This window comes from Puma concolor, chromosome D3 (genome assembly GCF_028749965.1).
Source record: "Puma concolor isolate L17-30 chromosome D3, mPumCon1.1.hap2, whole genome shotgun sequence".
Lineage (NCBI taxonomy): Eukaryota > Metazoa > Chordata > Mammalia > Carnivora > Felidae > Puma > Puma concolor.
This window is the reverse complement of record NC_141678.1, coordinates 14,678,171-14,690,114: the sequence shown is the minus strand read 5'-3', so window position 1 is coordinate 14,690,114 and position 11,944 is coordinate 14,678,171. Positions and strand designations below refer to the sequence as shown.

The 11,944-nt window shown below is 48.1% G+C and overlaps 1 protein-coding gene across 1 annotated transcript; it reads right to left on the bottom strand.

The window, feature by feature from the left end:
• Positions 1-206: 206 nt before the first annotated feature.
• On the bottom strand, positions 207-11,941 carry RFC5 (replication factor C subunit 5). The gene is made up of 11 exons (XM_025933272.2): positions 11,762-11,941; positions 10,152-10,216; positions 9,746-9,882; positions 8,502-8,581; positions 7,330-7,403; positions 5,440-5,599; positions 4,617-4,698; positions 4,096-4,225; positions 3,241-3,318; positions 2,145-2,199; positions 207-1,084 (listed from the first exon to the last, which is right to left on the bottom strand). The coding sequence occupies exons 1-11, from the start codon at positions 11,824-11,826 to the stop codon at positions 988-990; spliced, it is 1,023 nt and encodes a 340-aa protein (XP_025789057.1). The 5' UTR covers positions 11,827-11,941; the 3' UTR covers positions 207-987.
• Positions 11,942-11,944: the final 3 nt, after the last annotated feature.

Sequence of the window (11,944 nt, the reverse complement as noted above, 5' to 3'; positions counted from 1 at the left end):
TGTCCTCAGGGAGTGGGTTGAACGCGAATGATGGAAGTAACCAACTTCTCCCTTTTGAATAGTATAAGAACCTGACACCTTTGTAAAGAATAGCCTCCGAGGAGAGCTTATTCTGTGATACCAGAGATGGGGGAGGCTTTTCACATAGATGCAAGTTGAATGACCGCGTGTTTATAATCGGCGAAGGAGTCACTCGTAACACAGCCAACACGCAAGCTGCTTTATTTTTATTGAGAAGAACACTATCATAAATGCAGCCTGTTTGCTCTAAAATAAACTGCCACACTGCACAGGGCCTCGTCCTTGCGGCTTCGAGTCCGGCCCACGCTTGCCTGCCCTCCTCGCATTAAGGAGGGAGTCCTAGGCCTGGCCCCCATGGGCACAAAGTGACTCTTCACTGTCCACACCGCAGTTAGGAACCTACTTTAAGAGGAGAAATAGACGCTTTTCATGTAAGGGAACCTGAGGCCCGGTGCCTCAGGTTAATGGGCCAGAAATGCATTAACACCTATTTTTTTCTTCATTAACACCTTTATAAAGTAGATATGGAGATGGTGCCACAGATTAGATTTACACACTTGATTCTGGAGATGTTCAGTTTACCTTGAGTAATCGAAGACACTGGTACCACATGAGATTTGGAAGCCTTTTGTTCTAGACCAAAATGGGGTAGGCCAATTTCCTGCCATCTAAGCAATCGAATGGTAAAAAGCCTTAAGGCTAAAAGAAAGCATTTTACTCTTTTCCTGTGAAACAAATGGGCAGTGCAATAAGAGAGCTGTATATTAAAACTGTTTGGTATATACCTGCTCCAAACACAAACATGGTACTTTTTAAACCTTTGCCCACCCGTGTCTGGAACAGTTTTCCAAAACGTGGGGTGACTGGCTTCATCCCCCAGCCCGCACAGCAGTTCATCCCGTGTCAGAGTCCCCTCTTCTCCAGTCACTGTGGGGCCCGCGAATGGTGGCGAATGGTCCTCAGCATTTAGGCCTCTGTGACGATCAGGTCCCTGGTGACCTGGAAAGCGGCTATGAGGGAACTCAGCTGAATCTTCTCGTTGGTGCCAACAGAAAGTCTGTACCTAAAAGAAATCAAACAAGGTAAGAATAGAGAATATCACGGACAGCTACCTTTTGACAAGAGAACAGTAGAGATCAAAGACGGAACATCTGCTGAAGGAGGAAAGGAGGCAGTAAAACTTCATCATGAACAGTCCTCTTGAATGTGTCCCCTAACATTTTCTTCTCTGCCCTGAACACTCATTTCTAATTCGATCCAAACTGGTGAGGAAAAGTTAAATAAAAAAATTGTTAGTTGTCAACGGCAGCGTCCTGAACTTAACTTTGTTCTAGCTGTACAGGGGTATGCAGAATTTACATGACTAAGGATTACTTCTTCACTCGCAAAATGAATTGAGAGAAATTATCATTCAGATTCCCTTCCTCTTAATTCACTGGGAAGTATGGCTGACTGTGGTTCTGTGCTCTAGTAAAAGGTAAAGCAGGACACCGGTAGTCTATCTTGCCACCTTTCAGGCGCCCAGCCAGCGAAGGCAAAATCACGACATTCACAGCATGGGGCTAAGGGACCTAAAGTGCGCATGTGGAAAGCCAGAGATAGCAAATTAGAGCTGGCCCTGTGTTGGCCTCTGTTTTGAACCCAATGCTTTTGTCTACCTAAATGATAGCTGCCAGCTTCACTGGGGGCTAATAACTGTGTTTATGGAGCCAGGCAAAGTGGAAAATTGAGTTTATGTTTACTTTTCCCCCCAATATGCTTTGCTATGCCAAAATGCTTTAATAACAGCTGGATAGCCGCTTGTCCCCAAGTGACCTGGATGTCGGAACCGAAGCAGGCCTTCCAAATAACAGCATTTCTAGAACCGACGTGGACCAGGCCTCTGAGGCCTAAGGAGAAGCCTTTATCTCAAATATGTAACTGAGCTGAACCTGTCCTTATGTTTATTCATATGTTCTTTAGATACGCAAATCATGCCCTTCCCCATGTTTCTTTCAGCGATCTCACCACAAACGAGATTGTGCCATTTATGAATGATGTAGACAAAATTGCAACCACGCAGGTAGGAGGGAAAAAAAACACTACAGGGTAAAAAAAGGAAAAGAAAATTGCGAAATACTCACTCAATGTCTGCCATTTTGGTCAATAAATGTACTCGAACTGAAGATGGAAAGTCAACTGGGGGAAAAAACAAAATCAAGTGAGTGAGGTCTGCCACTCGCTGCTACCAAAAAAAAAAAAAAAAAATCACACCATGATTAGGAATTTAAACATCAGGTGACACTAAACTTGTCTGGAGGCCTCAGATCACCAGGGACCGCACTTCTGAAGAAGTGAACACTACAGGTTTTCAGTTTTTACCCATTTTGTGAGCAGGTTCCAAAGTGGTCACAAGGACACAAGATCAGCAGCACTGCTTTAGCAAGGGGGCAGCTCTAGAAGGGAACTGGAAAGCCCAGTTCTCACTTGCTGTCCCAGTTTTACAAACAAATGTAATCAACTGAATTTTAAACGTCTATTCACACTCATTTCCCACAAAGTGCAGAGCTGGGCTTGAGTGGACCATGTTCTCGGGCAGCGGTCGTACCGGTTGGCCCGGTGAGGCCTGGAGAGGCCCCGGCAGGATGATGGCGGACCGGCAGGACGAGTGTCTGTAGTTGGCTGTCGCGGAAGGAAGGGTTTGCCCGAAAAGGCCACACAGCAGATCGCCTGGAGCGCCTGAGAAAATCCTGATGCCCAGTCCCCTCCAAAAGGCCAACTGAATTGGTCTGGGGGGCTTCCTATACACTGCCAAGGAGGAGAACCACTTCTCTGTACAGAAGTTACGACCAAGTGTGGAACTTCGCGTGGTTCGCTTCAGACTGCTTTGGTTTACACTGAAGACAGATGTTCCTCCTCCTCTCCTTTTGGGGGAAGATACCCTTAGAAATGACAGCGTGAATTACAGCATACTATTTGCTGCTATAAAGTACAAACCCTTGGAGGAATGAAAGTTGGCCCTCAAGAGTTTCTTTCCCCAGCAGTTTTAGAGGTTGAGAGAGTAGCTGGGGAACAAAGTTTCAAATAGCAACAAGACAAAACTAAAACTGAGGGTTCAGGTTCATACTTCATTCCTGTTTCTTCGCTTCCAAAGTGGAGCCTCGTGTTCCCTCCCCACCACCCTTAAAGCCCGCCACACGCCTCCCCCTCAGCTTCTCAGCTAGGAAGAGCCTGACTTACCTCTGTGCACAAACAAGTGTATCTCTGTCAGGATGTCCTGTAACGCCAACCCCTTCAGCGTTTTCAACTCTGTAATATCTAGAGAGGAATGGTTACGGCAAAAGGCACAAATTCCAGTAGAAACCCGCTGCACACAATTTTGAAGCCAGACTCTGGTCAGAGTGACTGGGAAGTAGGGTTTTTAATCCTGACACGGCTGTTTTCTTTCGATTTGAACCTGCATGCGTTGGACCCCAATTCTTATCTTTATTTTATTGTAGAGTGAGAGTGTGTAAAGGAGAAGGGCAGAAGGAGACGGAGAGAGAATCCCAAGCAGGCCACCTGCTCAGCTCAGAGCCTGACACGGGGCTTGATCCCATGACCCTGGAGTCATGACCTGAACCGAAATCAAGAGTCAGACGCTCCAGCGACTGAGCCACCCAGATGCCACGCCCCCCCCTTCTAAAAAATTGTTTTTATCTTCAACAAGAGCTTCCTTCTGTCTCGTAGAGAACAGAGCTAAATGCATCTCCCAGAAGGCTACCCCTAGCTTTCCATTTCACCGCAAAATGAGAATAACAGTGGCCACTTGAAAATGATCACATCTGCCACCCCAAAGTCTAACTGCTTCTCTCATCCGTGAGGAAAGTGGCTTCAAGCCATACCCAGGTCAGAGCCCTTCAGGAGGAAGGGCTTTAAAGGCAGGGAGCCACTCCACCCAGAGACCTGTTGTTCCCACTGAAAGCTGACCAGATACATACACAGCCAACTGCCTTTTGCCAGTAGGGTGTAGACACCGGTTGCAGCCTGGGCTCCTGGGCCAAGTTCTGTCCTGAGGTACCTAATGTGCCATCGGCAGGACGTGAGAAAGGATACTTCTGTAGGCTGTCGTGAAGTCTTGATTCAACATCCAGTCCAGAATGTTGGCGATGTCTGACTTGAGTGGGTGCCCAGTGCAGGTGTAGACGGTCTCCTCTGTCACCTTCCCAAAGGCCATATTGGTGCTCTGTGCAGATAGACGGGAAGAATCATGGTGCCCGTCACCGCGGCGGGTCAGGAGGACACCGGAGGCAGCAATACAGGTAGGCAGTAATGTTATGTGGGTGCAGGGCAGCTCGAACCCCGCACGGTGTACCCTGGGAAGACCTGGCCTCGTGAGAGGATGCCACTGTGGTGTTACAGCTGCAGCGTCCTTCCCTAGCTTTCCCTTGTCTCCAGCAAATTATTCTTGCAATTTTTCAAAACACAAAGGTTAGGGGGAAATCTTTGGTACGTTGTGAGACGGAGATCTTACCAGGTGTGGATTTCTGAATTTCTAGGTTGGCTGTGCTGCTGCTTCTTTCTTGAGAAACTATTCCAAAGCAGTGCCTAAAGATTTGCTAGGAGTAGTACCATACCTGCAGAATGTTCAGAGCCCTTCGCATATCTCCGCTGGAAAGAGTCACAAGTGCTTTCATCCCGTCCTCACTTATGTCCACCCTGAAAGGAGAGAGGCAGGAGGACCTCAGGGGCCTGGAGAGCGCAAGCGTTCACCAAGGGAATGAGATGGCCTGGAATGATTAAGGCTTTGAAGTAATGAAAGAAAGGGAAGGACGGAGGGAGAACTCTCCTGATCTATAGGACCCAGAATTCACTCTGGTTTTAAGGAGTGTGGGCTTCGCATTAGCAGTCACAGCCCACTCAGAGTCTAGAAAGACACTTATTTAGGACCAGGCATCGCCATGCTGAGCGACGGGCTTTGAGTTCTGTTCTGAGAGGAAAGAGCACCCGGAGCAAGGGCCCGGAGCACGAAGCCAGAGCACCCCCTTCAACAGGCAGCAGCTGGGGTTGGCTACTTGGCAACCGATTGATTCTACAGAAGGCAAAGTCTCGGTACCTTCCCTTCTAGTCAAAAAAGGCTAGAGGCATCTTAGCAGAAGGGACCTGGCAGCATGCAGTCTCCAATGACAAAAGGAGAGTAGGAGGAAATCGGGACAGCTTCCACGGGGGAGGAGGATGGAATCAGGAGAAGAACCAAGTGCCGTTTACGAAGAAAGTCCAGGAGATAGCAGAGAGGATGACGACAGCTGACAGCCCGATGCTTCCTCTGTGCCCGGCACCCTACTTCGTTGTCTACACACATGATCACCTGTAAATGTCAACCGGCCAGCCATCCCAGAACCCGGCCTACGCTGCTCAGTCCCCAGGGCCCTCACATTTCCTGCTTTCCGATGTACTTACTTCTCTTCTTCTACAACATGTTCCAGGCGGGGAACCATGAGTTCAGGAGTCAGAGGACCGAATCGGAACCTCGTACAGCGGGACTGCAAGGCGGGGATGATCTTTGACAGATAGTTACAGATGAGGCAAAAGCGGGTATTTTCGGTAAATTTCTCAATCACTGGCAAGGGAAAAGAAAACAACCTCATGTCCATTCGGATCCTTCAAAAGACCTGGAAACCCTGAACTCTTCCATGGTCACGTGAAGGGTACAGAAAACAAGAGGTGCAGATTGCAAGCATGGAGGGGATGCTACTGTAACAAGAGAGGCGGTCTCTGTGGTCCGGATGGGGGCACCGGCCACTCTCTTCCCAAAAGCTGGTGAACCGGTCATCTCTACAGGATTTTATAAAATGCTTCCTTTTTGATGACTTGCCCTGATTCTGGCACCCCCCCATCCCCCTCCATAGCACCCCTGCCCCTGCCATCCCCCTCCATAGCAACCCTGTCCCTGCCATCCCCCTCCATGGCACCCTGCACCTGCCATCGCCCTCCCCAGCACCCCTGCCATCCCCCTCCAGCACCCCTGCCATCCCCCTCCATAGCAATCCTGTCCCTGCCATCCCCCTCCATAGCAACCGCGTCCCTGCCATCCCCCTCCATAGCACCCTGCCCCTGCCATCCCCCTCCCTAGCACTCCTGCCCCTGCCATCCCCCTCCATAGCACCCCTGTCCTTTTGCATAAAACTCTATGGCAGGTTGGTGATGCCCCACCTTCTAATGGCGGGGCCGGGGGTACCTCCGTGTGGACTGTCCGGTGCACTTTGTCTCGAAGCCTTAGAGCATTCGAGAGAGTGATGAATTCAGACAAGCTTATGAAACACCAGTTTCACTCTGCCGTTTCCCAGTGGTCTCGCATGGGGATCTGCCCAGACTGACAGCCATTCCACGGAGCAAATGCTGAAGAAAGGCTGCCAAGGCTTTTAAGATCAGAAGATACTCTAACTGTCCTCCTCCTCCTCCCAAACATGGGCTGCAATCCACTCCTTCTCCCCCAGAACTCCAAAAGATTGTTCTTCTCTCCTAGTTGGTTACCTCAGAATCTTTTTTTTTTTTTTTTTACATTTATTTATTTTTGAGAGACAGAGTGAGACAGAGAGGGAGAAGGGGAAGGGCAGAGAGGGAAGGAGACACAGAATCTGAAGCAGCCTCCAGGCTCTGAGCAAACAGTCAACACAGAGCCTGATGTGGGGCTCGAACCCACGAACCGGGAGATCATGACCTGAGCCGAAGCCAGACACTCAACAGACTGAGCCATCCAGGTGCCCCAGTTACCTCAGAATCTTAATGCCAGAGATTACCAATGTCCTTTCAGAGAAATCAACTGCACCAAGCCCCTTAAGACAGACAACTAGCGTGATACTCTCCTTCCCTGCCAAATCATTCCCTTGGCAAGTAGGGAAGTCACGTCAGCTTTCTGAGTGCGACAACATTTCCAGTATTATTTTCTTGGCTACTGTGTATCTCGGGGTATTGAGAGCAGAAAGGTCTACCTAGCAGCTGAGGAATACACGACGTTCCGTACCCCCTGTCCTCATCAAAGAATGCAAATTCTCAGCCCCAAAATGAACCCAGTGGAAAAGGAGGATGCAACACCTGTGTCTGGTCGGACTTGAAAGTCCCAACAGGGCTTCTCCCTTTAAGCTGCTGCAAGGGGAAACCCCCAATACAGGGAGATTTTTGTTCTAGACCGTCGGCTGGGATACACAGAGAAAGGGAAACCGATTTCTCTGGGCCAGAAGATGAACAAAAATTGTCAACAGCCCATGTCATTATCTCATGTCCAAAGTGCCTAATTCTCCTTCTAATGCACTCATGAGCCAACACACCATACCCGACAGGTCTTCCTACCTCTCCTCAAGGCGTTCTGGGCGTCTTGAGTCATGGCGTCAGCTTCATCCAAGATCACTAGTTTGAAGCCTTTCCTAGGAAAACAAATGGTACCATATGAAGATTTATTATTATTTTTTTATTTTAGACAGAGACTGTGTGCACCTGTGCAAGTGGAGGAGGGGGTGGAGGGAGAGAGAGAATCCCAGGCAGGCTCCACACTCGGCACTGAGCCCGACACGGGGCTCGACCCCACGACTCTGGGATCATGATCTGAGCAAAAATGAAGAATCAGACGCTCAACCAACAGAACCACCCAGGCGCCCCCGAAGATGTCTTTAATCTCCCTTCAATCTCCAGGCCGAAACCTACATGTTCACATTTGTGCCATCAGGCCGGGCCTCAGAGAGTCCACTCCTCCTTGACCTCTGAGTGAAGCAAACAAGTGTGGCTGTGCAGAGGACATGCCCATCACTCTTTCAACTCTTAAAGGGAACTGAGGTCTGACTTTTGCATTTTTTGTTTCGCTGCTGCCTCTGGCACCTTCACCTTTGTCTCCACTCCGTGTCCTGTTGCTCTGGCCTTGCTTTTTTCCACCACCTCCACTCCTGCCTGCCTTCACCTTTCCCTTTTTATCCATCCTCATCACAATTTATTTTTGTTTAAATTCAAACTAGCTTAGGGGCACCTGGGTGGCTTAGTCGGGTAAGCATCTGACTTTGGCTCAGGTCATGATCTCACGGTTCGTGAGTTCAAGCCCCACGTCGGGCTCTGTGCTGACAGCTCGGAGCCTGGAGCCTGCTTCGGATTCTGTGTCTCCCCCTCTCTCTCTGACCCTCCCCTGCTTGTCCTCTCTCTCTCAAAAAGAAATAAATTAAATAAAAAAATAATAATAAATTCGAACTAGCTCACCTGGTCCTAGGATGTAATCGGTCTTCAGTTAACTACTAAAACAAAGTTAACGCTTCCCCAAGGAACTTGCTAATATAGCAAGTTCTGAGATGATGTTTTATTTTCACATTTGCATTGTATCTTACCACCATCCTTGTACTTTATCTCTTTTTAATGGCTACTTTTGACAAAGGCATTGTTTACCTTTAGAGACTGGCAAAGGGGGAGGATTTAAAACATTAAGCTCTGTCATCTCACTGATCAAAACCTCTAGGGAGAGAAATTATACAAATAATTCTTACTTAAATATTGTCCTTGTGCTGGCAAAGCTCAGGATTGGTCCCCGAACGATATCTATTCCTCGGTCGTCTGAAGCATTCAGCTGAATGTGGAAGAGAGAAGCCGAAATAAATTAGACACATGTTGGTGAATTATCTATGAATTAATTTATCTTTTCATCAGTCCAGCTCGGCAAGCTAGGTCTCTAGATCTAACAACAGCTAAGAGATAAACACTATTAAAAAACCAAGATCACAATTGTATGTAAAACTCACAACTCACTAGATTGGTACATTACATTCTGAAAGGCCAACAACTGTGTTTCCTCCCCCTTTTGAGGACAATCACCGACATACTCTGGAGGAATAACTAATTGGCCTGGTCACAGTGAACACCTCTGGCATGAGCAGAATCGTGTTCAGTTTTAGCTACCGCAATCCAGAGCAACCCCGAAGTTACCAAGTCTTTAATGCATGGAATTAAGAACACTGGTGGCAGCAAGGTTCTAAGATCTCTGACAACAAAAAAAGTTAAACATTTTTTTTTGGAATAGACAATATTTAGAATTCTGTGACCTAAGTCTATCAGGCAAATCTCAGCAGCAGACAGATGGCAGACTCAAAACTCAGTGGTTTGAAGAGAATTCCGTGAAGAGAGATTTTAAAAGGTATTGGTGGGGTGTGGGGAAACCACGAGGGCTACGCAATCTCTCTGGGACTATCGGGGCCCGTTACCAGCCCCAGGTCCTCAGAAATGAGTTGGGGTGTGGTGTTGGCATCTGGAGAAGGCAGTGTGACTTGCTCTGTGGTTCAGGATGCTGTCAGCCTGTGGTGGCCCCCAGGGCAGAACCAGGCATCGTTCTCCTCTGACTCCAGCCAGGACCCCTATCAGCCAAACCTAACCAGGAGCCCGAGGACCAGGCAGCCTGCAGTCAATATAGCTTGGCCTTCCAGGGCAAGAACAGGGTGGAGCAACATGAAGAACAAATCTGGACAGCAAGCTACTGAGCGACCACTCCCTGAGTGACCACTGAGTGTTTGAGTAGAAGCTGGCAACGGCAGAGATATTTATCTAGCCCTACAGCTGCCCCTATCTAATGCCAATCCAGACCGAAACATCAATTCCAGGAAAAGTGACTCGAAATATTTTATGTCCAGCAAAGCAACTTACTTGTAAAGTAAAACAAATCTAAGAGAAAAACAAACAAACAACAAATCTAAGAGAAGTAAGAGACTCTCCTTTGTAGACTAAGAATAATCCTATTTACCTCCAAGACCATGGAGCCAAATTCCTTATCTTTGTATAGCTGTTTAGCACAGGCTAGGATGGTAGAGGTCTTTCCTGTCCCTGGAGGACCATAGAGAAGCAGGTGTGGCAGTCGGTCTTCGCTAATAAATTTCTGAACTGAGGATTGGGAGGAAAGAGAGACCCCATCAGTTTCCGGGAGTTGCCTCATTCGCTGTGGGCCCTTGAGTTGGGCTGAATGCACATCAACCTCACATCCAACTCAGAGGCAGATGCAGGAATGAAAAATGGGAAGGACTCAGCTCTTAGAGCAACACTCCATAAAGCTCAATCAGATCTTTCAAGGTTATTACTCAGCAGAGACATCACCAAGAAATTCATACAGGTCCTCCAACCAGACTAACAGCAAATGACACATGGATGCTTACTGGTACTCAAAATGTCCTGATGAGAAATCAGATCATTCAGTGTCTGTGGCCGGTATTTTTCAACCCTGAAATACAATTTAGCATGGATTATAACATATACAAATGCAAGGACATGCTGTTACGTGCAAAAGAATCCTTTCATATCCTAACAAAAAGAGGAAGAGAAGCAAAATCCTTTAAGTTTGAATACAGACCCCTGGTTCTCAACCAGGGGCAATTTTGTCCTCCAGGAAACACTCGGTGATATCTGGAGACATTTTCAGTTGTCACAACTGCGTAGAGGGTGCTACGGGCCTCCAATGGACAGGCCCCAGGGATGTCACTAAACATCCTACGATGCACAGGATAGTCACCATGCGCACACCCACCAAATATCTAGCCCAAAATACCAATAGTGCTGAGGTTGATAAACCCTGCTCTGATTTCCCCTCTCCAGCTGTCTGCCTATAAATAATCTCAACCTGGATGGGCACCTATCATTTCAAAGTAAATTAAAAACTGAACTCGTTCCCAAATACACATCAAAGATGAATGGATAGATAAATGGCGGTCTATCCATACAAGGGAAGGCTATTCAGCCATAAAAACGACTGATGCACTGATACCTGCGACAACATGGATGAACCTTGAAAACATGGTGCTAAGGGAAAGCAGCCAGTCACAAAAGGCCACAGATTGAGTCTATTTATATGAATATCCACAATAAGCAAATTCAGAGAGAGAAAGTGGATCAGTGGCTGCCAGGGGTGCAAGGGGATGGGGTGGTAATGGGGGAGTCACTGCCAACAGGTATGGAGTTTCCATTTGGGGTGATGAAAAGTTTTGGAACCAGGCAGTGAGATGGTAGCACGACATCCTCAGTGTACTTAATGTCACTGAACTATACACTTTAAAATGTTCACAACTGCAAACTGTATGTTGTGTGTTTTTTCCACGATAGAAACAAACTGAACTCCTTACTAGACAAGACCAACTTGGAGCTTTCCGAAATCAAGCCAAATCCTATCAGTTTCTAAACCATCATTCAGATGCAGCTGTGAAAGTAAGACGGTTTGGAGTGCAAGCTCTGAATTCACCTGGGTTCAAATCCAAACCTATTTTCAAGCTCTGGACCTTAGGCAAGTCATTTAACCTTGCAGTATTACAACTGGAATAATAACAGCACATACCTCCTAGGGTCCTTGTAAAGATCAAACATCTAACAGGGTCCTTGGTGATCTAACAGGAAGCCATTTAAATACCACTTAACTAGGGAGCGTTATCATCATCATCATTTCAGTTTAGAATTTGAACAATAACTGCACTGAAGATTACGCAAGAGTAGAGGGCATTTTGGCACGGAAGCCGATGCAAAGTCGGAAGGGACTGAACCGCTACACTGTCACCCACCGCCTAAAAGGGATGGGGGCGGTGGGATTAGGGCAGCGGAAGACATGACAAAAGTCCTAAAAGAACGGAGGGGACCGGGGAGTTGCGGATGCCAAGGCGAACTTCTGGGGCTCCGTTCGGCTGCAGGTCGGGGGCGGTGGAGCGAAGTCGGGCTGCGGCCGCTCCACTTGACCACCCAAGCCACCGATCCCCTTCCCCGCGGCAGCCGGGCCTCCTCCTACCAGGGCAGGTTTCTGATCTTGGCCTCCGCGGGCTGCTGCTGCTCCTTCTTCGCTGAGGTCTCCATGGCGGGGTGAAGAAGGTGTCCGGGTCCGCTGGAGTCGTCGCGTCCCCCGGGGGCCTGCACAGCCACTAGCCACAAGCGGACCCCGGGACCCTGGCACTTAGAGTTCGCGCGCAAAAGC